This window comes from Gallinula chloropus, assembly GCF_964237585.1.
Source record: "Gallinula chloropus genome assembly, chromosome: 9".
NCBI classification, from domain to species: Eukaryota; Metazoa; Chordata; class Aves; order Gruiformes; family Rallidae; genus Gallinula; species Gallinula chloropus.
In genome coordinates, this window is record NC_140094.1 from 1,816,624 (window position 1) to 1,841,257 (window position 24,634).

At 42.0% G+C, this 24,634-nt stretch overlaps 1 protein-coding gene across 1 annotated transcript in view; it reads right to left on the reverse strand.

Annotated features, from left to right (window-relative positions):
- The window catches only part of SCAPER (S-phase cyclin A associated protein in the ER), a 150,729-nt gene that overhangs the window by 24,102 nt on the left and 101,993 nt on the right, over positions 1 to 24,634 (reverse strand). Inside the window, exons 25-27 of the mRNA XM_084268038.1 lie at positions 19,926 to 20,049; positions 11,626 to 11,855; positions 7,709 to 7,864 (exon numbers count right to left, since the gene is read on the reverse strand). Coding sequence (XP_084124164.1) covers positions 7,709 to 7,864; positions 11,626 to 11,855; positions 19,926 to 20,049 — 510 coding nt within the window. The remainder of the gene's footprint in view (positions 1 to 7,708; positions 7,865 to 11,625; positions 11,856 to 19,925; positions 20,050 to 24,634) is intronic.

Here is a 24,634-nt window from a genome sequence, read left to right on the forward strand (position 1 = left end):
ACCTTCACATTTAGAAAGCAGCTGCTGAGATGACTGCCTTTCTATCAGCTAGCTCATACATGTAAGGAATGATGCAGCCCGAAACCAGCCCTGATGGGTACCATTGCTGTCCAAGTTATCCCTATTTACAGACTGTCCATTTTCAATGCTACTGGAAAAGCTTGAAGTACAGCACCCTCTGCTGCGACCTCACGGCTTCATGTCCCAGCCCTATTTCAGCAACACCTATGCCGCACAAAAATCCCATGCCAAACTGTACAATTACCACAAATCTTTGACAGCAGCCATCAGATCTTTAGGTAAAACACAACAAGAACTAAACCAATTTAGCTGTACCTATTTTCCAGTCCCCATAGTGTTACTGAGCCACCCCATCACCGCCAGTCACCACCGTACCTCCACTACAACTCTGTCAGTTAGCGAGAGTTGAACGCATCCTGGTTTCTTGCTCAGGTTCGAAAATGGGGGTGTTTGGTGTCTTCGACCTTGGGTTTGCCAACCCTTTGAGAAACTGTGCTGCACAACCAGCTGCAGCACCGTTTCAGAAGGTTGCTGGTGAATGACTCTCTCAAAAGAAACGTAGTCACATTCGAAAGACAAGCTGAACTAAGTTGAAAAAGTGATTCGATGCCACTTACCTGCTGCAGAACCACCACACATATTCAGGTGGTGGCCTGTAACATTCCTAAGGACCTTTTTTATTAAGGAATAAAATAAAAAAAAAAGCAGAGATAATGTTAGAGCTCTGAGTGTGTTTGTTGAGGCTACACTGGCCAGCACCTTACGGTGTTACTTTCCTTTCCCTATGCTTGGAATCCATGCCCAATATCCCTGAGTTTTGAAGCTCTGTGGCCTTTAAGTGGGTGCATTTGAACAGAGTCAGCAGAGCTGCTTCCTGAAGCATCACCTGCGCTTGCCAGCGATGCCCTGCCACAGATCCAAGGCATGCTTGGCATGCTGCAAGCCAGGAGCCAAGCTGGGGTGGTGGCAGCAGGAGGGTGAGAGGACACAGATCTGTGACCACCACCGTGGGACTTGGGTTTCTGCATCGGCTGACTCATTCATTTCTGATGTCCGATTATTTATTTGGTGACATGCAGTAGCCAAAGTGTGTTAACTGTCACTTAACTACACTCCAGTAACCAGAATGTTTATTTCCACAGGATCATGGGAGCGCAGTTCCTTCTGCCAACCAGCATGTCTTCATTTCCATCTTAGCTGTTCAACAGTACAAGAGCAAAAAGCAGCCCACTCAGGGTGAAATGATAACCCCAAATTAATTACTGCATACGATACCTCACAGAATTTCTGGTGACTGTATCAGATGAGAAGATTGACCAATTTTCCCAAAGGTTAAAGTTAGCTTGCTTTCAACTCTCACTCCATCATTATTTTTAAGCAAATCCATATGAAAAAGCTTATGTTGCTGGACAAAATCCTTTTACCATTCTGTGCTACTCCGGAGCAGTGAATGAATCAAAATATACATTAAAAAGTCAAATGTAAAGTAACTCCAAATGCAAGCATTATTCCCCCCCGTCCAAAGACAGGGAATTTCTGAAGTTATACCACAGGACAAAGCTGTTAAAAAATAAAATGAAATCTGTCTGCTAGGTTTGCTGGATTGAAGGAACTGTTAGGAACGTTTATTTTTGATGCTGCCTGTATTACAGCTCATGTGTATATGAACAGGCCACTGGCTCCTGTTGGTTTTAACTGTCAGTTATAATCACTTTAAGCCTAAATGTTTACAATAAAAAGGTAAAAGATGTTATTCATATGGCTTGTGGGCTTTAAAGTAGGGGAGGGAATAAAAGCAGCATACGAGATGTTGGAAAATAAAGCGTATGCTTTGTGCGTACGCTGCTCTGCGCGACCTCGCTCAAGTCTGCATGATGGCGGATTTCAGACATTTCCCAGATTTTTAGTGCCCCTCCAAGGAAAGCCCAGGAAAAAAACAGTGCTGCCAGCACACAGACCCAAGTTCAAAACCCAGAAACCCCAGAAAAATCAGCATACGACTATGGCAGGCAACAAACTGAGGGTTTACGTAACCAGTGTTAAGAGAGGGTATTCCTAAGGATGCAGCTCCTTTTAACTGCCCTATTTAAAGCAGCTTACTGGCCTGCGGGGTCTGGAACAGCTGCCGAAGGGAAGCAGGCAGCACGGACAAAACCCCTTCAATTCCTCACCCGAGGGAAGCGAGGTTTGCAGCGCTTTTTATACTGGTTATGTGGCTGGGAATACACATAGGTTTTCAAACTTTACAAAGTCTCTATATTTAACAGAGAAAAACAGGCAAATATTTATATGACTGTCAAACAACCTGCGGGATCTTAAACCCAAAAAGTTTAATAAAATGCAGGGAATTTTCATTATGGGCTGCCACTGTGATTTTCAGCTTCTGCCATCAAGGAGTCTCAGGAGCTGGTACAGAGTTTATGACTTACGAAAAAGGCTTAAGAATTTAAAAACATGGATATATCCATCCCAGGAGAGGAAGATACTAAACAGTGGTGCTTCATCGCTTAAAATACACCACTATTTATTAAAAACAGGAATTCAATACAGCTTGATGAGAAACAGCATACTCTGCAGAACAAGTATAAAACTACAATTTCTCCAAGCTTCAATACAAGCAAACTGTTTATATTTGAAAATATATTGTTTTAAAAACCGACTGAGCTAACAAGCAGACAAGCCTCACCACGGGTATACATTATCGTGTTTGTATATTTGAAATATATACTCCTGGTTAAAAACACAGAGCCAAATGGAAACGTGAATTTTCAAAAGGCTTAGAGCATAATCTGTTTGGGTTTTTAATTATTATTAGGATTTTAAAACTATCGCCTGTGCTTTTGCTTCTAAATTATTTTATTTAGATAGAGATGTCAAAATAAAGAGGGAAAATAATAATAGAAGCCGCATAAAGAACTATTTAGCACCTGTTGGCCGCGGCTGTAATTCACACTGTCAAGCTGCGGATCACAGTGCCGCATACAAGCGATGATTTGAACCCTTCCAGTAATCTCAAGAACAAGTTCGAGTTAGTTCACAGTCCTCGCTGGATCTGCTCTCGGCTGGAAGCGGCAAGAAGCACAACCAGCCTTCAAGGCAGACTTGCATCTGATTTGCCATCCAGCAGCCAAAACAGACATTATCTTAATTACTGTAATAAACTCGAAACCAGACCAGCCTCCTTCCTGCAGATCTGTGACGTGCCAGTCACTATTTTCCCGGACCAAACCCTATATATCTGCAGCTTGCGGCCACTGCAGCTTGTAACCCACAGCTTCGTTAGCTGCTGACACAGATTTATACGCGTCCCGCCACTGTTTGGAGATACCGTGCAACAATCTAGCTACTGTACTGCTCCGACGTTCTCCTCCCCTAGATTAACGAGGGAGCCTGCAGACAACTCTTACCCCAGGAAAACAGCAGGAGTTTGGAAAAGCTGACCTCTCAAGAAGCTGCAGGACTTGAGGGACTTACTTGTAATGTTCTCCTTACGCAGGGCTCACTTCCCGCCTTGTGCCTGTGCTACTGCTACCCCACTGCACTCCTCTCCCGTAGCGATTAACCCTTACCCCGCACCGCTGCCGCTCGTCTCCACCCCGGCATCGCTGTGGTTCCTTCATTCGGAACTACTACATCTGTCTGCTAGGAGTTCCTGTAATTCTTAACTTGCTTTATAAGCTCACACTTACCAGCACAGAGCACCACGTACCGCGTCAGCAGATACTACTAATGGGCAAAAGCAAAGTAAGGCAATAGCAACAGCCCTCCACAGAGTCACAACTCAACTTCTCGGTCAGAACTCTCGCTTCCAAAGACTCACAGGGAAAAAAAAAATGGATACAGATTCGATGAACCCCAGGAGGTTCCAGAAAAGACAGGAACACAAGCAAGATCCTTTCTATGCTGATGAAAGTTTTGCCATATATTTTCTTAGTCTTCCTCCGTAGAGAAGGGTGAGCTGAGGCAGCATGTCTGTATTTTTAGTAACACTCCTTGCATTCCATGCCTGCTCCTTGTTTTCTGTCTTGTGTTTAAAAGCCAAACATGCTCCATACATGTATTCAGGACTCAAGGGCCTGAAACAGGCTTCATCTCTCTCGCAGTTACAGTAAGGAGCTCTGGAAAACAAAGCTGTCATCCCGAACGCTGCTACTGGACAGCTGAACTGGGTAAGACCAATTCACAAGGCTATACAGACCATTGTTGTTCTGTATGAAGTCTGTTTGGCATTTTGTTTTATTTCAGGCTACTATAACTAGCTCCAGTATCAGTTCTGGCTACTGACCCCCTTAATGGTGAGCAAAACACTGTTGAGCATCACTGTGGCCACAATTCTCAAGCCCAAGTATCAGATGCCAGGTTCATCTTTTGCTCAGCAAGCAGAACTGGCTCGACATCCCGATGCGCTGCATGTAATGAATCCGCACCGTGTACAGTAAGGGACGATATCCCATCTTCAGCTCTCAAACACTATTTTTTTAACTCATCCAGGAGAAAGGAGCTCTCACCTCCCCTGGCATCACCGCACGTAGAAGACCAATGGGACTTCCAGCTGGAGTTCTCAAGTCACCCTCACCGATTCTAACAGACAGGGGTGTGAAAATGATCCAAACAAGGTCCGCACAGGGTCACAAGTTATTAACGTCTTCAACAAATGATCTTTTATATGTATTACACAGTGTTTGGGAAATGTGCTATGACACCCACAGCAAAACTTCAATTAAAAGAATCAATCTAGCATTTATTAGCCAGTACCAAAAATCATCATTTGAGAAGTAAGATCAATATCAAAGTTAAATCTTTTTAAAGACCTTGATCATTAATGAAAAGAAAATCCCTCTCTTATAATAAGATATGTTTATAACGTATGTTCAGAATGGATTCCCTCATTTCAATAACTTTTTATGATGTTAAAATTGAGAATCCTCCAATTTATGTTCCTACATTAGCAAGACTTTCCTTTATTGTATCTAACTCCATGATTTTGGACTTCTTTTTCCAAGTCTACCATGGGAATAAAAAAAATATCTTAGTTTATGTCTTAAGATTTTATCATCTACATTATATCAACCAGAGACCTCATTTAATACTTAGTGCTGATATACATATATGGTACAACTTGAGGCCACCCTCTAATATCACCACTGTTGCGACATCTCGTCTGATGTTGAGGTAACATGCAGGGATGTACTTGACCAAGAAACCTTCCCCACCTAGAAAATTATTTCCCTCTCCAAATAAACACTAGGTGTTAACTCAGAGCTTGGATTAGAAACAGGCTGCTAAACCTGTGGAGCTTTAGGAAATCTTCTTGTGAGGAACACAGGGAAGTCTGCACTGACAGCTCTGTCAGAGCTCCAGCAGTGCCCTGCCATACTTTGTGCCCACTGGAGGGGATCTCTCCATTGTTTAAAACTCAAGTTAGAGTGTTTAACTTTTGGCCCTCTGGGGATTTCACAGGTTACAGTCGCAGTCAGATTAGTAACAGGCTGGTGGTGTCTGAGAGCAAAGGAGGAGAATCACATGGTGCTTGGCCATTTCTAGCTCCTAAAGGATTTCAGTGTTGGAGACACCGTGGATGGTTTGAGAGCCCTGCAGTAGTCCTGGTGTGTTAGCCACCCGGCATCTGCGGCCCTGCCAGCTTCCTGCTATGCCATTCAGGGGCACAGGGAATAAGGAACACGGTATAAAAAGACTCGAGTGCATTTAATATGGAATGCCAACTTTTGGTAAGATAAAACCAGCCTGAAATCATTCTGTCAGTTAAAAAAAACCAACCATGTTGTGCTCCTGACGGTCACTGCCGAGGAGCGTAAAGAAGTTCCCAACCTGGAAGCCTTCGGTATATGGGATACATCAAAAGAACAATTCCAAACTGCCTTTGCAACAACGGAAGAAGCCTGATAGCATTCTGGCAGAACTTCTCTTCATGCTACAGCTCCAGAGCACTGGTAGGACTCAGTAGGCCATTTTTCCTCTCAGCAGCACCGTCATAAGTATGATCAGAGCAGTTAGTTCCTCTGATGGACAGAGGAGTACGGCATGGCACGTTTGCTTGGTGCTCGAGGGTGTTTTAACCAAGTAGGAGAATGACAAGTGCCGGATTCTGACCGAATGGGCCGTGCTGGCTCCTGCTGCCCTTCACCCCGTATGAGAGAGGCATTTAAGAACTCACTAAATCGGAGCTCTGTTTCTGCCACCCTCATCTGTGTCTGGCAATACCTTTCCCATTTACATCACATCGACTACTACGAACTTCCACAACGTGACAGAATTACGCTCTGCACTCAGTTCTGAAACGAGAGCGGGCTCAGGTGATGAAAGACATCTAATTTAAACCGCCCTTCTAATCAAGTGTCACCAAAGCTTTTGATCTAAAAGTGAAAGACAACGGCTCTGAAACCTCAGAGTTCATTCCTCTCATTTCTTTTCACGCTCAAGTGAACAATGCAACCTGGAAACCGAGACAATCAGCACCTTCGGAAAGAATCAAAAGCGCTGCTCTTACAGGCAGGTAGTAAGATCAGGTACTTCTCGGTGTAACCACAAAGAAAAAAGCTCAACCCTCCAAAATTACTCTTCAGCTACAAAGCACCAGCATCCTGCAAACAAGTCATGTACTTGCACAGTGTATATTCTTTCTGGGTGCAAAGATCTTTTATTTGGGTTAAGCATGTGCCTGCTTCAGAAATCACAAATATTATATTACTAGCTCTTGTAGCTAGAACTGTTATTCCACTAAGAGAAGGGTGATTTTTCTATTATTTTTTTTCTTTTAGTGTGCATTTGAGTTTTGGCAGTGCTCTCCTGGAATGTAAAATGCCAAGTTGGCAGCTCTCAGAAAGGGAAATTTCAGTCAGTCGGGATGGTCTCTTTGGGCTCATATTTCTTGCAGATCTTTTTCCATGTGCCTGTGACCCTGAGTTAGCAGCAACAGCTCTTACCTACAGCTTTGTTTCTTACTTTACGTTTTATTAACTCCAGTTTTTCAGCCCTAGCATCATTTTACCCTTCAGGAATTAATTGTTAAGTTCTGTCAGCCTTGTCTTTTCCTGAAATGTGTAACACTCACGGTGGTAGGCTCTTGGATGCTTCTCCACAGCTCTCACAGCACTGGGCTGACCTACGTGGTACCTTACAGAAGTCCAGCTTTGCTGGCAGACACACACCTGATGCTCACTCCCCACAACCCTGATTAGGTTATGATAACCTTTTGCACCACAAAACTCCCTGACAAATCTACTACTCCTTTTCTTTACAGGAAATAGAATTCCCCTACTGAGAGTGATATTTTAAAGAATTAGGTTCCTCTAGAGACAAATCAATTAAGAGTTGATTTTAGCTGATAATAAAATACCTCCTCAGGACCGGAAACTTAAAATCAGCAGTGATAAAACTCCCTCTGTGAGGATGAGTAAAGGAAATAACAGTTCTCAACCCTGATCAATGACTTACAAGACTCGGTGCAGGTACCTAATCACAGCCCAATGGCGAGAGGGTGAGCGGTGTGAATTTCCTGCCCTGTTTCTTTCCTGGCTGTTACTGTGTGAATAAGAACAGTTCTGTTTAACAGCCTCGCCAGGACGCTCCCTGCGGGGACGCTGTGCTGGCAAGGGTTATGTGCTGGTAAGGGTCAAAAGCTGCTGCCTGAAGGATACGTTAGAGCTGAAGGATGAAGAGCACCTACCTTCCATTGACAGCAAAGCACAGCTGGCATATCCCATGCAACACTGCTGTGGCGTTCTGTAGAAAAGCTGCTATCTTGGGATTCTCATCAACTGGACCTTGAACGGAGAGGAAACAGCAGCACAGCTTGTCTATCAAGCCTATGTTCACCACGTAACTAGAAAAAGGAGAAAAACATATTAAAATAATAGTCCCATGTCAGTAACTTTGCCAAGGAAGCAATTTCTGCTTCTCCACCACCAAACCATAGAAAATGCCGGTTGTGATTACTTAAATACTCTTTCTGAAGGGTTCAATAAAACAACTCAAATTACAATAACTTCAGATCTGGCTCTCTGCAACTATCAGTAGTTTTTGTTAAGAGATCTGTCTGGGGTAGGATAATTTGTATTATACTGTACAAGAAAGATGAGTGTAAATGTTTATTTTACCATACTCCTAGAAGGACAATGGAATTTTGCCATAGTTAAATGATTTATAACAATCTTGATGGCTCTGCAGCAGTGCAATATCTTTTTAGCACGAAGAGATAAACTTTGTAGAACACACTAATTCAAGGAGACAATGATGTTACCCAGATAACGTTTTATTGCGATACGTATATCATAACCACTACTGCCAAGCCCTTGGGGTTTTTCCTTTTTAAAACACAGGCAGCAGTTAAGAGCCCAACAGAACACGCAGGTAACAACTGCCTACTATCAGTACAGAAGGACCAGGATCATGAGACTGCTTCAGGAGCTCAACCAAAACCCAGTGCAGAGAAAACCCCACTAACGCCTTTTGGGTTTTTAAGCTGAAAACCAGAGTGTCTTTTTTTATTATCAGAGGAGATCAGATCATCATTGCTCATCATCAGATCACTACTGCTCAAGTTTCTTCTTTGCATTTCCAATAGCCTGGAAACCTACACCAAAAAATTTTGCTGTTTGTCCCTGTACCAAGATGTCCCTCCTGTCCAAGCCAGGTTCTCCATGCTTTGATCATTATCAACTCCACTTAAACTGTGCATACAGATAATTTCTCACAATAATTTTTATCACATTCAGCTTCTCAGCTTTTACTCCACCTCAGCTGTTCATTCTTGCTGACTTATGTGAGATCAACTTCCTTTGCTGCAATCACCTCCTCCTTCTCTTTCCCTCTAATTTGCTTTGCACTTTCCTCCACTCTTACTGAGCGGGATAAACAAATTCAGAGCTGCTATTGTATTAAGAGTCTCCTCTGGAGATATTCAAGACCTGTCAGGATGCCTGTGTGATCTGTCCTAGGGAACCTGCTTTGGCAGGGGGCTTGGACTCGATCGTCTCTGGAGGTCCCTTCCAACCCCTACAATTCTGTGATCCAGTGCCTCCACCCAATGCAACAGACATGGGGAACCCATCAATCAGTCACTGTATTTACACTGATACTACACTAATCCTTCCTGTTATTATTAATATTACTCCATCCCACCAACTGTTCTGTCTGCTTGCTCGTCAAGTCCTCTTGATCTAGGCTGCCTCTTAAGAGTGTAGGCTCCCTGAGATGGGAATGCCCCTGGCTCTGTGCTCCCATAACGGCAAGACCACCCTGACTCGACTATGGAACACCAATAAATAATACTGATTCTAGTGAAGAAATAAGTCCCATTATTTAACGCTCGCCACAGGCGCTGTACAAGTATTCACTAAGTATCCCCTCATATAGAATCATAGAATTGTAGGGGTTGGAAGGGCACCTCAAGAGATCATCGGGTCCAACCCCCCTGCCAAAGCAGGCTCCCTAGGACGTGGTCTGGCTTTGAAAGCCTGGGGTGCTTAAGATTAGGGCAGAAAACCTCTCAGCTTTTCAGCCTGCTGTTGCTGTAAGACCAATCTCTCTTTGGGAATGGAAGCTAGACTTTCTCCCAAAGTTTGCCCTGCTGACACAAAGCTTCTGGAAGCAATGAAAGCAATTAAGAGTAAAAATATAAAGCAAGAAGTCTAACTACAGCGTGGAAGGTTTTTGAAGGTGCTGAAATAAGGCCGTTAAGCCCACTCGAAGATGCCCGAAGGTGATGAGCTGCACACTCGCTGCTCAGGTAAGTTTGCCCATTCTGTTTAGCAACATGAAAGGTTACCAGAGTTATGTTTCCTGTAGATTTTGATCTAAGCAATCCAACTTGTCGCAGAGGTGATAAGCAAGCTCTCCCGTATTAGCAGAATAATTCCAGGAACAGAGCTGGGTGTTAGATCCATCAGAGTCACAGAGAAATGCTGAGTGTTAGGAATCTCTCCGTGAAACAGGAGGGGAGATGAAGAACTCAATAAAACACAGCTAATACTGACAGATAACTGCTCACAACAATGCCCACTATTCTCTTCTTTTTCAGCCTGGCACCTGCAAAATATGCTCACAGTCCACTTTCCCTCACACCCAGGGGAAGCAGGTGCTCTTTCGGCAAAGAGAAATGGATGAGCATTTTGTGGCTACTGGGAGTGTTCTTCAACAGCAGCTGGAGACAATCTGCATGAAGAACTCCCTTGAAGAGCTGAGCATGCAGACAAGAGAAATGTCAAAGCTCTGTTGCCTCCATTTCTGAGCCATTTTACTTACAGTAGCGTAGTTCCAATAATTCGGGTACCTTTTGATGGCCAGACAGTGTGGGGATAATTGGTGTTTAGGCATGGGGTCTAGCTGTCCCAGATAGAAACAACCCCCCTCCACACACACCCCTTTCAACTTTCCTCTTTCTTTCTCCATCTTCCCTAACCTCACATTTAATCAACTCCACAAGGACATATGATACAATGACCTGGAGGTGAAAGATTCTCATTAATAATAGAATTTGTCTGTTTTTGACTAGTTTAAAATGCCCTCTCCTCTTTTTTTCCCCTAATTGTGCTATTACCTTGTCATCATGCCTTTCATTCCCCATTTATAAGCAGATCCCCTAAAGTGCCTCAGGTGAGGAACCTAGTTGGATTCTCATGTATCTTCTTTCTTCTTATCTTAAGGGTATGCCCGTGCTTGGCCCAGTCAGTGTCAGATGTCTGTTCAGCACAAATATCAATAAGCAGACCTCCCACCCTCCCATTCATAAGTGGGGAGAATACAACGGCCTGAAATTTCACACTCTCTCAAAACCTGTTTGGGGAGAAGGTGGGTTATATGAGAACAATAAAGTTTTAGAGGTCACCGGTAGCTATGACAACTATTTGTTTTGCTTTCCTCCTCCAGCTGTCTTCTTTGTACCCATCAGCATCATTCCAGACTTTGACAAGTCTGACGATGCTCACCATGACACGTTTCCAGTAGCATACAAACATTATATATATATAAATCACATTTATAGTAATATACTCAGGTTCAAGCATTTTTACCAAAGAATTAGACTGCTTTGAGTAAAAAATGAGCAAACCAATGCTTTCTCTTTTACTCTACAACTCACTGAGCTATTTTGATTGAAATTTTGCTCAAGAAACATACATTGAAAATTGGGGTTTAAACACAGACACGTTATAGAATCTGAAATCAGATTATAGGGATTATTGGGTAATCTTTGTAGTAGGAAGTATGTATTTTATGGCAAGCTTACAGGAACACATGTATGACATGCAGGACCACGTGGGTCAGGGGATACAGAGTAGGCATAAAGAACCCCAAGAGAAAATAAAGAAAAGAGGGAAGACAGCTCCTAGGTAATTGAGAAGAAACTGATGGAAACCAGGTCCAAAATTATAAGACTCTTGTTTTTCTGTATTTTTTTGTGCCTGAAGTACGTACAAAATATATTGCTTGAGAATATGGTGTTTCAGCAGTCTTCCTGACTACACACGAACTACCGTTACTAAGTTAAGAGCTCAAGCAGTTTGCTCATTTCTGAAATCATCACAATTTTTTTTCTCAGTACTAAAGAAGGTTTAGAAAGATTTCAGTATTTTCTTTTTGTTTAACCTGATCAAGTCTTGGACTCTGCTGTTGAAGGCTTCCACTTGTGAGGATTTACTTTTCACTTCCTGTATTATCTTCAGTGCAGCAGAGTGGTGGTTTCCATCTGGGAAGCTGGAGATTAGACATCTGAAAATCACAGCAGTTATCCTCAGAAGTCCTGTTGTTAAACCTTCAAATACCTGCTTATTTGCACTTCTGCCTGGAGTGGCATTATGATCATCTGGAACGCTAACCTGAGGGAAGAGAGGAAAAGAAAACACAATGAGAATTAGCAAAAAGAATCAAAGTTAGTAGAGAAACACTTAGAAAGTTGCACGTGAGTACACCAAAAATAATCATGATAACAATAAAGTAACACATTCTAGCAGTGCTGATGGACATCAAAGCATTTCAGGTCCAAGAACAGCTCTATATCCTTTACACTGATAATACAAGCTCAAACAGAATCCACTGAGTCAGAAGTGAGTTTAGTGCACAAGAACCCAAGGAAGCCCCACCAGAGCACAGAAAGGCTTTACAGCCCATAGGAACAATCTCTGCAATGAGATCTAACCTCTGATGGACGTTCTCCTCCGCAGCAAAACCCCAAACCATTACAAAAACATTATCCTGAAGTAAAAGAAAGCTCTCTGGAGCAGCGCTAGTTTGCCCTTGGGTAAGAGCACGCTGAAGTATGGGAGCAGCAGGTACAGCCAGCTCACTGGAAGGGCACAGGGGATGTCCCATCCAGTAGCAAAGGACTCTGGGGAACACAGGTTTCTTTCCAATCTACAAGGAGGCATTTGGTGATTGTGCTGCTGCATAACTGATCTCAGAACAAGTTCTATTGGTGAGGCACACACAGAGGGGAACATGCAGCTGCATGAGTCAGCGATGAGTCCAGATAGATGAGTTACTGTGGTTCCCCTCCAGAGCTGACAAAGCCTGACAGAGAATTCTGTTTTCCCAGGAAGTATCTGAACCTCTGTGGTGAGCAGCTTACTAGTAAAGCTAACCCAAAGTAGCTAAGTATTTCAGAGCTACGGACTCCTCAAAGGAAGTAAGACCCTTAAGGCAAGGCTCCAAATCTTTGACTCACATTGCTTTATCCATCCTTTATTTTTTTCTTTTTTTCCCAAAAAGAGAGAGAACTGCCAAATCTTCAAAATTCTACAAACCCAAAGAGAGTCCTGATTTCTGAAAACACAAAAGCTAGTTATGTAGAGATTTCTGCATCAGGAAGGGAGCCTGAATCCTGACTGTATCTGATGAGAATCCTCAGGAAAAAAAAGCCTGAGGAACTAACTGAGAAGACAAAGAATTGGATGAATTCTATGGCACAACCTGACACACCGGTCATAAAGGATGACAGTAGTAATTTAGTTAAAAGTTACGTACTAACAGTAATAGAGTGATTGTTTAGGAAGCAATGGGAAATGCCATTCACACACAATTGTCAACTCGGGCATAGAGCAAGTCCAAGCACTTCTGTGGAAAGCTTCGCATTGTGCCTGCTCCAGACAGCAGGAAAACTGTGTCACACAAACAAGGCCTGAACATCTCAATGTATAGCATCACCTGATGACCACTGTGGATGTCCATCAGATGTCATCGCTGGTCACTCACGTCCGTTGTCTCTGAACAGACCCCAGAAGAACACAATCCCATCTTTGCTCGATCATTAAACACTCCTAAAAAGTCAGCAACGGTCAGGTGCACACCATGCAACTCTACAAACAGATCTACGTGTAGGATATGGCTTTGGAAGGAAACCCTCACTGAAGGGATACAGCTTCCATTTTATTGTTTCATTTTCACAGTCCCAGACAGTTGGAAGCAGCTGAAATTCTGCCCTACCACCATCAAACAGCAAGTGAAGCACATGAAGTCCTGCAGTTTTAGGGGCTGGGTAACGGCAGTGCTGATGCCTCAGCTGAGACACGGGGCTCCCAGGTACATCCCACCACTGAGCCTGACACTGCTGCACTCCGTGTACCGACAAGACCTCTGCGGAGACTCTTCTATGAGACAGCTTCAGGCTTTCAACACCGTAATTAACGACCAATATTGGCTGAAATGTTATTTTCAGCCCTGGTTAAAATCAGTCACGCTTGGTATATGCAAGCTGGGTCACAGAAAATCATTCCTCCCTGTATAGGTATCAGGAGGGATTTGGTAACACTTGGTGACAAAGAACAACATGCGCATTTCTTTATTATTCATTAGCTCGGAGCCCCGTGCTGGTACTTAAAACTCATTGTAATAGTCTGTTTCTGGTGCTGAGCCAAGCCAGCAAGTGAGAAGTCTTTAGCTGCTTGTTCCAGTTCAATTGGAAAAATAATATTATGTTGCTCCAGTAACTTCTGTTGACTAAAATAATTCATGACTAATGATGCTAATTGCCTAGTGAAACAGATGGATTAAGGTTTGCAATGTATAAATCAATTTAAATGTGGCAACTTCATACAAGGAACACCCAAGGTTTAAAAATTCCTAACAAATGCTACTCACGGCTTCTTCACTGAAGATAAAAATTTATATAGAAATTAATTCTTAAAGGCTTTAATAAAAGCTTGCAGAAGATCCATTTGCTGTAACGAACGGTACTATAAACAGGTAACATCTATTTTTGTCTTCTAGTTAAACATATGCCCGAGAACTACATTTTCTAAGTATTCTGCCCATAGCTACACAAGTTCATGTTTTAGTAGAAAACCTTTCTTCCTAATTTGTAAAATAAATAGATCTGGCACCCTTAATTCAATCATTTACTGCACTACTGATTTTTCACATTTGATTGTTGAGGGAAGCATGTGAAAGTGGGAACAAATGTGGGGTTTATACCAAGCATGTCAAAGAGGAGACAGAAGGAAACGCTGCTTCATAGAAAACAGGTCAATTTGAACTTAATTCCTCCCTTTGATATTTTTCCCTTGGATATTTTCCCTTCATACGGACTCAAACAAGTGACGAAAGATCAGCTCTTTTACTGAAGAAGTAATTAATGGGATGGTGTGAAAACGCATAAAGATTTATGGTCAAAATTAATTGGGGTGCTTGCAAAAGTGATGTATTACTTCGCTTGTTGATTATTATATCAAGCAAGAGGGTAGGAAATCTTAAGATTTAATAGTGTAATTATGAAAGCTTTCAGACTCTGGGTTCTTTGTGTTGATTACACAAGGAGTTATTGAGATTCAGAAAAAACGGGGCTTGCTGAATGGGGGTTTGGGATGAGTAAATGTTAAAACATTCCATGTTCTTATTTCTGGGGTTTAATGGGTTTAACAGTTTAACTGACACAAGTTTAGAGGTACGATGACATGCTTCAACTGACTTGTCAAGTGATTGGTATAAAACATTTTAAAATCACAACCGAAAAAATCAGGAACAATGTAACTACAGTTCCGCTACCTGACACATCCAACACCTCAACGCTACTTCACTGCTTATGATGACTCACTATGCTGGGCTTAATCAAGACTCCTACTTTCAGTAAATCAGTTCTTGAGGCAGAATGCTCCAACGACTAGGTTCTCAGCCCCTGTACTCTCTGTTCAGCAGAGAATTCCCTGGACGTAGGGATTCCCTTGCTTGTGCAGAGCTGCCATAAGCTCCTCAGCTCTTGCCCAGCATCTAGGACTTAATCCTGCAAGATGCCAAACAATATGGCCCCAATCCAGTAAAGCACTTAGGCACACATTTAATATAGCTGAGAATGGTCCTGCGCTCTGACTCACGCCACCAAAAGTACCTCTGCGTATCAGAGCGTATTTTTTGTGCTAGCAACAACAAAAGTCCCCAGTTTCCAGTTAGCAACGTAGAGCTCTGTCACTGAACACTCATTTCTGCTTTTACCTGTCTCAGAAGAAGCCGAGTCCTCCGCAGCCAGGAAGAATTTTAAACGCAGAGCTGCTAAACCTAAAGGGAAAGTCTCCAAAGCTTTTGAAGCACCAAATTTCTGGTCATCTGATCAGGCGTGCTGTATTCTTCTCTCATTAAGAGTGTGATTTTGTGCTTTCTGTGCATCTAAGTCATTGGGCTTGCCTCAAAACCTCTCTGGAGAACATACACTGCCAAAGTAGCAACTCCGCGATGTCAGATTTTGTAGTCAATCTGAGTGTAATAACTAACAAACTAAAGGCATGGAAATTGCCCAGCATGTCTATGAGTTTAAGACAGCATGGATAAAGGCTCCACATTTTAAATTCCCTACGCCTAAATACTTTAAAATGTCATTATTTCTCCTAGCCCAGCCCTATTTTCAAGATTTACTATGGGATTAACACACTGACTTCCTGCTGAAGCAAATAGCCAAAATGGTTTTGGCCCTTTAAGTAGCATGATTAAAAAGGAAGACAAAGACATGAAGTTTTAGTGTGTTTTCACACTGCCAACAACGACTGAACTGCCTTACAACAGAGCTCATATCTAACCTAGGTACTTTTTATCCAGCCTTGATACTCCTCGGCACTGGTCCTCAGGTCTCTGACTAGAACCCAAACCAGAGGGAGATCAAGGGGTTTAGCCTGGCAGGCAGAAACTCCCCACCATCTCATTATTAGGGCTCAGACCGCTGTCAGCACCCAACAGCCAAACACTAAGGAGGCTGAATGCATTCCAAACTGGCCAAGAAGCACGTATGGGCCCTGAATTCCAATCCCTGAAAGGTGCCTGTAAGAAAGCTGGGGAAGAACTGTTCATGAGGGCATGGAGCGATAGGACGAGGAGTGATGGTTTTTAAACTTGAAAAGGGGAGATTTAGGTTGGACATTAGGATAAAGTTCTTCAGTATTAGGGTGGTTGATCACTGGAACAGTTTGCCCAGAGAGGTAATGGAGGCCTCATCCCTGAAGACATTCAAGGTCAGGCTTGAAGGGGCTCTGAGCGACCTGATCTAATGAAGATGTCTCTGCTTACTGCAGGGGGTCAGACTAGATGACCTCTACAGGTGCCTTCAAACCACACACATTCTGTGATTCTATGATTTTACAATTCTTCTTGTCATCAGTGCAAACGTGAGGCCGCATTACTTGTGGTCCAGAAGATTAAAAAGCTGGCCACCAATGGTTAAGAAACTAGGGGCTTTGTTTTGAAGCACCCAACCTAGATGTCAGCACGTTCCAGAGAAGAAAGGGTAGAGAAGAATTCCTTCACTGTGACTAGATAGCCAGATTAACTTAAGCCCACTCCATGAGATTGTACTTCATAGCCCATTTAGCTGCAGTGCAGACCAGGCTTAAGCACCGTATTTTGGAGAAGTAAGTAGTAATGAGCAAGTCACTTTTGATCTCTACATCTGTTTCATCTCTACTCAAACTGCAAAAGTTCATTTCACACATTTTTACGTTAACTAATGATGTTTCATTTAGAACCTTTAAATGTTATGCATTTAACGATTGCCTAAGAAACACAATGAATCAAAACGCGCAGCAATCCGTTGTGGCTCTAACTCCAGAAAGACAAGTGATGCAAGGACACCAGATGCTACCAAGCAACCGATGCCCAGCCAGTGAATAAAAAAAGTAACCAAAAAATGTCTCAATTTCTAATTCTTCATGAATACCGAGTTGCATTATGGTTTATCTGGTAAAAGCAGAGATGCCATGATGGGAAAGATCAGAATGAACACAATTTTCTAGAAATTTTTACTGGACAAGGTGGTCTTGTCCAGCTTGTTACTCTTAAAAGCTTCTTCAAATTTCCCTTTGGTCTATCTGAGCACACATAGTTAGAAAACAAACTGTTGTGCTTTTCTTATCGCGAGATCGTAAAAGGACAGCTATCCCCAAAGCCCCAATCTGTTTATTAAACATACAGATATTTATAATATTTATGGATAAAGTATGGTTTTTATATATATACACATATATATGGCTTTTTCAGGTATCTCTATGGAAAAGTACAGGACTGCAGTCACTTGGTGAGGGAAAAAAACTCACCCAAATAAAAACCTATCCTTACGTGCCTTCCAGCTCCACCTAATTATTTGGGTTTCTCCGTGTATCACCTTCCAAAAGAAACAATTTGAGAAGTTCTCCTTGTTTTGCAGCTCTCTTCTGGGGACAGCAGTCGACGAAGAGCCAAGATAGCAGTCTGAAGATAAATGAAGTTACGACTCGAGCACAAGACTTGTATGAGCATGGGTGGCCAGGTTTGCTCCGTTAACCACTGAGATCAGGCAACACACTCCTGCTGACCTCAACAGACACTGACTTGGCATTACCTGAGCTAAGGAGGCCAAGCAAGGTAAAACGCTATGTAAAGTCTACAGAAGGTTTCCTACAAGTCTGTTTAGGTATGAGATAAGGGAAGGTCTCAACAGGACACTTAATAAGCTTGGGCAGGCTGGATGTCACCATTTCCCACCAGTACCCAAGCTTTCACTGGAGAAAACCCAAAAATACTTTTATAATTCCTCAAGTAACATCTTGAGAATATTCCTTTGTGTGAAGACAAACGAATACTATGTGAGAAGGCATCATTTTAAACTTTATCTTTAAAATGTACAGCTCTGACTTTTAGGAAAAGTCAGACATTGCACTCGATTTTGATGACTCCCACCAAAACTAAACCCGCACTGAATTGGTTGGAAGTTCTTACTTGCTGTAGTTAACACACTCAAAGGTTACTCAAAACTGGATTCTTTCTATATTCAGCAAATATTGGCATACTTGGTTAACAATTTGTTAAAGCCTTGCAAATACACATTCTCATTTATTACTTCTGGCGTTACTTGGGGTTTATTTTCCAAAAGGAATCAGGAATAGGCACGACACCGGAAAAGGCGGCATCACACAGCTCCCCAAGCTAGGAATACTGCAGAATACCTCTCTTTGGAAGGCTGTCTTTTAGTATTTTGGTATTCAGAGCTCAATTCAATTAAAAAAACCCAAACAAACCCAACAAAAGTGACATGTCCCTTTCCCCATTTGTCCCTTTCTTTTTTGTAAAAAAAGAAAAATTCAAACTTGATCTGATTTATTACATTTTCAAGAGTGAAAAATCAGGGTAAGAAAAGCAGCACTGTATTTATTTCTTTGGACTTAAAACACGTAGTGCATAGAACGACGAAGATATCCTAGTTTAAGGGCCAACTCTGCCTGAACAGAACATAAGAGACTTTATGCGTAGGAAAGAAAAGCCCAGTGTGGATCATGGGAACTATTAAGCTTTAATTACAGTTTTGCTGCAATTCCAGGCTAGTATTTGGCAGCAGACTGCAAGCAGCTCCATGTGTTGTAAATTTTTCTCGTGTAGTATCTCTGATCTCTAGGTGGCCAACGTTTCTTAAGAAATACCCTCTGTGTTTCTTCAGAAAAGCACAGGCTGGTTGCAGGGGGCTACAGCGAGAAGGGAAGGTGCCTGGCATCGCAATGAATCCTGTCACTTGTAAAGTGACGAAGGATTTCAGCTCTTGTGTAATTACCCCCAGAGCTCTGCAGAGCAGCAGCAGTGCTGTGCACGGCTCAGCACAACACACGCACCTCTCACCGAGCATACCTGGAATCCTCTTGGAAAGATGTGGTAAAGAACAATCAGCTGGCAGCTACTTAGAGGAGAATGCAGGGGGTGCATTCGGGTTTTCTTTGTGGCAAGGACCTTCGGACTAGCTTTTAAAAGTGCTCATCAACAGCCCTATGGCTTGTTGATTCCAACAGCGTCATTTAAATTATTCAAAGTATGTACATAACTTTTCAATTAACAAACTGCTTGGCTCATGAAAATACATACGCACGATTTATAAGTGGAAAACCAAGACTAAATATCTTATGATGAGCAGGTCACTATGAATTAAAAATGAGTTTTCAAATAAAATATTTAATGACGTTTCAAATTAAATGAAACATTGGAAAATTAAAACTTTCACAGTTAAAGAGTCCTGCCCTTCAAGCACTTCAGGAAATCAAACTACTGCAACGTACTCACCTGACTGAAACACAGAAGAATTAAATACACATTGACAACTCCTAATAGTCTATACTTTAAATGTTACTGTAGAGGGAAGAAAAGAAGCAATCTGCAGAAAATGTTAAAGAGAAAACACTGTCCACTCACCAGTCTTCCTAGCAGACATGCTTTGGCAGCTTTTATTATCAGAAGCAGGAATATCCATTGGATTAGAAGACACAGTCACCAAATCAGTGAATTAGTAGACAGAGTTTGATTAGTAGACACAGACACCAAACTTGTGCAACAAAAGAATCTGATTCTTTTGAGACTTTATTCTCGCGTATCTCCTCATGTTCTCATACTCCAAACACTCCAATATGTTTGTGAAGCACACAAAAACATCTCTGAGTTAAAACAGGTGCTTTACGTACCATAAACTGGTGTATCAACAGGTCCATGAGAAAAGTGATCTTATTACTAAAGAGAACGTAGGTGCAGTTCTCTGTGCAGTTACTGCAGGTGAGGCTGTAAGCATTTACTGTGCTGCACAGTGACCTAAAAAATCAGATGGGGGGAAAAAAAAAGTGTTACTTTTTTCTTCTCTGAATTAAAAGCAAATACACACACACTTCACAAAACAACCCTGCAGCAATTCACAATTTGTTTTCTTAAACTTGGGATTCCAAATAGAGCTAAAAATTTCCATGAGGCTAAGTAAATACTGCATAACTTCAAAAGAGTAAAGCCAAGCCTATCACAAGTCACAAACTGTATGGCTGCTGGACTCCTCCGCATTCAAAACTCGCTTTACATCTGAATAACATGCAACATTAATTCAACATTAATAATAACAATCCTAAAAAGCCCAAGCTTTCGTTGTGACATCAAAGGTCATTCCCCTAAGCACAGAGATGCACACAGATGCATTCTCAGTAAAGGTGTTCTTGGCAACAACCCAATACGAATGATGGGTGTACTAGAACGGCACAACAAAACTTACACCAATTAGCAGCTCATTTCATATTTTGGGTATGCAACATTCTTTTTCTTGTGGCTTACAGTAATATCATGTAAGTAATTTGGCTATAAATCCCTTTCCTAGCACAACCTTCAAGAAAAAAAACTTGTATGAAGTAATTCACAGTAATTCACAATAATGCACAGCATACGGGGTCAGCTTTGGAGAGAGGCTATCGCCCAGAGCCTGAGAACTAATGAAGGAATGGGAAAGGATTGAGTAATTTGTACTGAGCAAGCAAAACTGAGCAGGTGGGATTCCTGTCCGGAACAGCTACTGACACCCTGGGAGCCACGACTGCACAGAGTCTTTATGAGTTTGTGGGTAGCTACAATCTGGTGGCCTATACCCACGGCTGGTGGGAAAAGGTTCGCAACGGTAAGAAGGGAAAAAGTCCCAAACAGGACAAGTCGCAGAGAGCTCCAGATGTACAAAACCAGCCCAGTTACTCCTTGCATGCCATGTGGTACTTTCCATCCGCTGCAATGGAAGTGCAGTTCTCAAGCCAGGGTTTGCAGGGAAGCCAGGACCAGTCCTATAGAATATACTCACAGAGAAGATACATCTGATGACGGATAGCGCCGAATAAACACACAACTCGCTTCCTGAGCTCTGCTTGCTACAAAAGCTGTTGCTGTCACCGCACAAACATACACGCCGACACACAACACAAGCACATCATCGAGACAGACAATAACAAATGCAGAAGGCCAGGAAATTCAAATCGTGTGTCTCAAGTAAACCAAAAGAAGAACTTCTGCTTCGCTGGGGGCTTTATAACATGTGAAATAACGTGACCGAGTTCAAATAAGCTCAGCAGAAGAAAATAAATTGAGAGCACTGCCAAAACGTCCTACCCAAGTGGGACTGCAACAAACAGGGTAGCACACAGGAATCAAAGCAGGTATTTGACCTAACAAACTGCAGACTAATTCAACATGACCATAGAGAGCTGAGTTTCATGCTTTATTTTTCTCCTAAAATATCTTCCTGAATCGACAACGTTATTTACACGAAGGCTGCTCTACTGACTGCTGTGTCCAGTGCTTGGCAGCCGATCACCTCGCATGGCTCCCCGGAGCTGAAATGGAAACACCTTCAGTACGCACACTGGCTTTCTCAAGCCAAGAAAAGCTGGAAATGTTCAGAGACCAAAAAACCTATATAGTAAAGCAAAATATTTTCCACTTGTATTTCTGGATTGTCTTTTCTTCAGTGGGAGAAATTATATTGGCTTTAAATAAGAAGTGTTACCCTGACCTGTAAAGTCATAAAGCACATTTCTACCTTCTCTTTGTTAATAATCTGAGCACCACCACATTACCAGTTATATTAATTTTACTGTACTGGTAATTAATTTTACTGCCTAGTTATATCAGTTTCAATCTGCAGATCAGGGGATACAAAAACAATATTAAATCATTATTTATTGGTGAAAGGCAGTTTGATTTTCTCCTACTTCACCTAGTTGTTACCCGACAAGGAGAACACCTACACAAAATCCAAGTAGCATGCTTCACATACATTTTTAAAATCCTGCCTTGCAACAGGATTCTCTTTCCCCATCCAGACTCCATAAAGATATTTATTTCACTTTCCTCAGTAACGCTGGAAAAAATTTCATTAGGCACCTACTTTTACTTTTCAGGGAAGATTACTCCCCTGTGTAAGCGTGTTTACAGGGAGAGAGGTCGGAAACTATACTGGTAGTTACTGTTTGCAGCTGGGAAGATGCTTTCTTTCAATCAGCATCTGTCATTTTACCAGCTCTTCCAAAATAAAAATTCATTTCATTGAAATAGAATCACTGTAACTCACCCACAGTGTCAAATACGAATTTGGTGGGGTAACTCATAATTTTGACGGCATTTCAGAGCTTCTGAGGCGAGTCAGTTAATCCACTGCAATAACGTGGTTTGATGTATGGGACTCCCAATTCCCAAGAGGAGCATTTATTTTACATTTGGGAACACACAAGCTTCCCGCTTTGTATACAGAACAAATTCCGCTACCGCAGCAGCACATCGTGCTTTTTTATTTCCCAGCTGAATCCCATGTCAGAAAAAGTACGTGCGTTTTCAGAGGCTCTGATAATGCATTTGAAAAGGTGGCGTAAGCAAATGGATGTCCAATTAATTTTTCACAACAATAAAGAGGGTCCCTTTAATTGATAACATCAGCTTGCTAACTGCGGTTCGTCTAAATACATTCTAATCACGGCGGGCGCTGAACCCCGGTTCAGTTCCACAGGGTTTGCTTGGGGTTTTTTTAATTCAGAACTGGAAGTGTCGGCACAGAAGCCGTCCCCAGGTGGTTCGCAGTGTTAAATGGCAGATTAAAGACAGCACAACTAATTTCTTTACTTTAATCTTATTAAGGGAACAACAGCTGTCAACTGTCACCATTTCTGCACAAGGCCCCTGAGACAAGCGCAGCGCTGCGAATGTCAAGCCAGAACTTTATTTAAGCACCGGTTAAACTCTCTGCGGTGCAGTGAAAAACTCGAGACGTTCCTTACTGCTTCTTCACTGGTGGGAAGCTCCAACTGCCCTACATCCCCAAACTGTCCTCTCAGGAGATCTCAAACTCCCCTGAAACAGGGAGGCAGGAGCCTCACGTAAAGCAGCTGTTTATCGCTTACCGAGGCTGTGCTAAACTTTGTATCACACCCGCAAATCAGCTTTAAAGCCCCGTTAGGCAGCATGTGTACTCAAACCACACATAAGTCTGCCTCTGATGCAAGGCTTTCCTCTAGAGTAAATCCAATTATAAAAACACTCATTGTGGTACACAAACTTTGGTCCAAAAAAAGAAAGCTGTCTTTAGACTAGGCAAAACCATGCATCGGGAGGTTCTGTTTGTTTTACACGAGTACAAAGACATTGGAAAGAGGGTTCGTTTTCATCAACATCTTCAAGTTAGACCTCAACAGTTTACACGTAGAGACGTGGTTTTCTTTTATGCTAGCACATCCTCGCTTTCCTCATCTTGCCTGATATAAGCAAGTTGACAAACTGGAACTTTTATTCTAAATACTGAGGCAGCAACAAAACTAACCCACCCCAGTGCACCTGGGTATGTACTGGATACATACTCACAGCTTCTGCTTTACAAATATCAGGGCACCATAAACACATAACAATTCAAATGTAAAGCTTTTTCACATTATTGTTAACTTCTGAGGATTGGAAATTAATATACAGTGATTAACATTGAAGAAAATAACCCAAAAGTTCAAATTGGCACTGAAATGATGTAAACTGAAACATTATCAAATTTAGGCTGTGCTTATTCAGCAGGGAAAGGCTCATTTTTAGCCAGTTAGAGTACTACACAGCACCCTGATTGGAAAACAGAATCACCAAGGTAAGGCTATGGATTGAAACAAAAAATAAGCAAACACTGATTTAAAGGTAAAAATACCAATTTTAACTTGTCAAGATCATACAGGCCTTTATGCGTCACTCATGGGGCCTATTACATCATCAACTCTAGAAAGATTCCTAATCAATTAGTGTTTTCTACATATTCTGCATTTTTTAAGGAGTCCAATTAAAAAATAATAATAATTTAAAAAAGGACTCCAGCTGAAGTCTAGGCACAATTAATAAAGATGACAAAACTCAGCATGAATTCTCCTTCAAGACAATTCCAAAACCAGATCTGAGTTTCACTCTGAAATGTTCCCATACTCAGGAGTAAACAGTTGCAAATTGAGTGACAATTAAACCATTTACCCCCAAATTTACAGATAGAATCATATAGAATCATACAGAGATAGAATTTGAAAGTCTTCTACAGAAATTCCCCAGTCCCTGGTTTATCAACTGCTTCACTGTGAGATCTGGTGCTCAATCCAGAAGTTTCCCAACTGTTCACAGAGCTACAACAATAAAACCTCTTCCCATATCTCATGGGAGGGCAACATTGCTTTACTGAGCTCTGAGAACTTAAAATCCAGCTCAGAGACAGACAGCAAAGGTAGGGCATGGGAAGGGACCCACGTGCCATGTTTCAGATGTTGAACTAGCAAAGAACTTGTTCTCTTTAGAGCATCTCTACGCACCCGTACCAGCTGCTATTTGGCAATGAATTTTTCTCCAGAGGGAATAACCTTGCAAG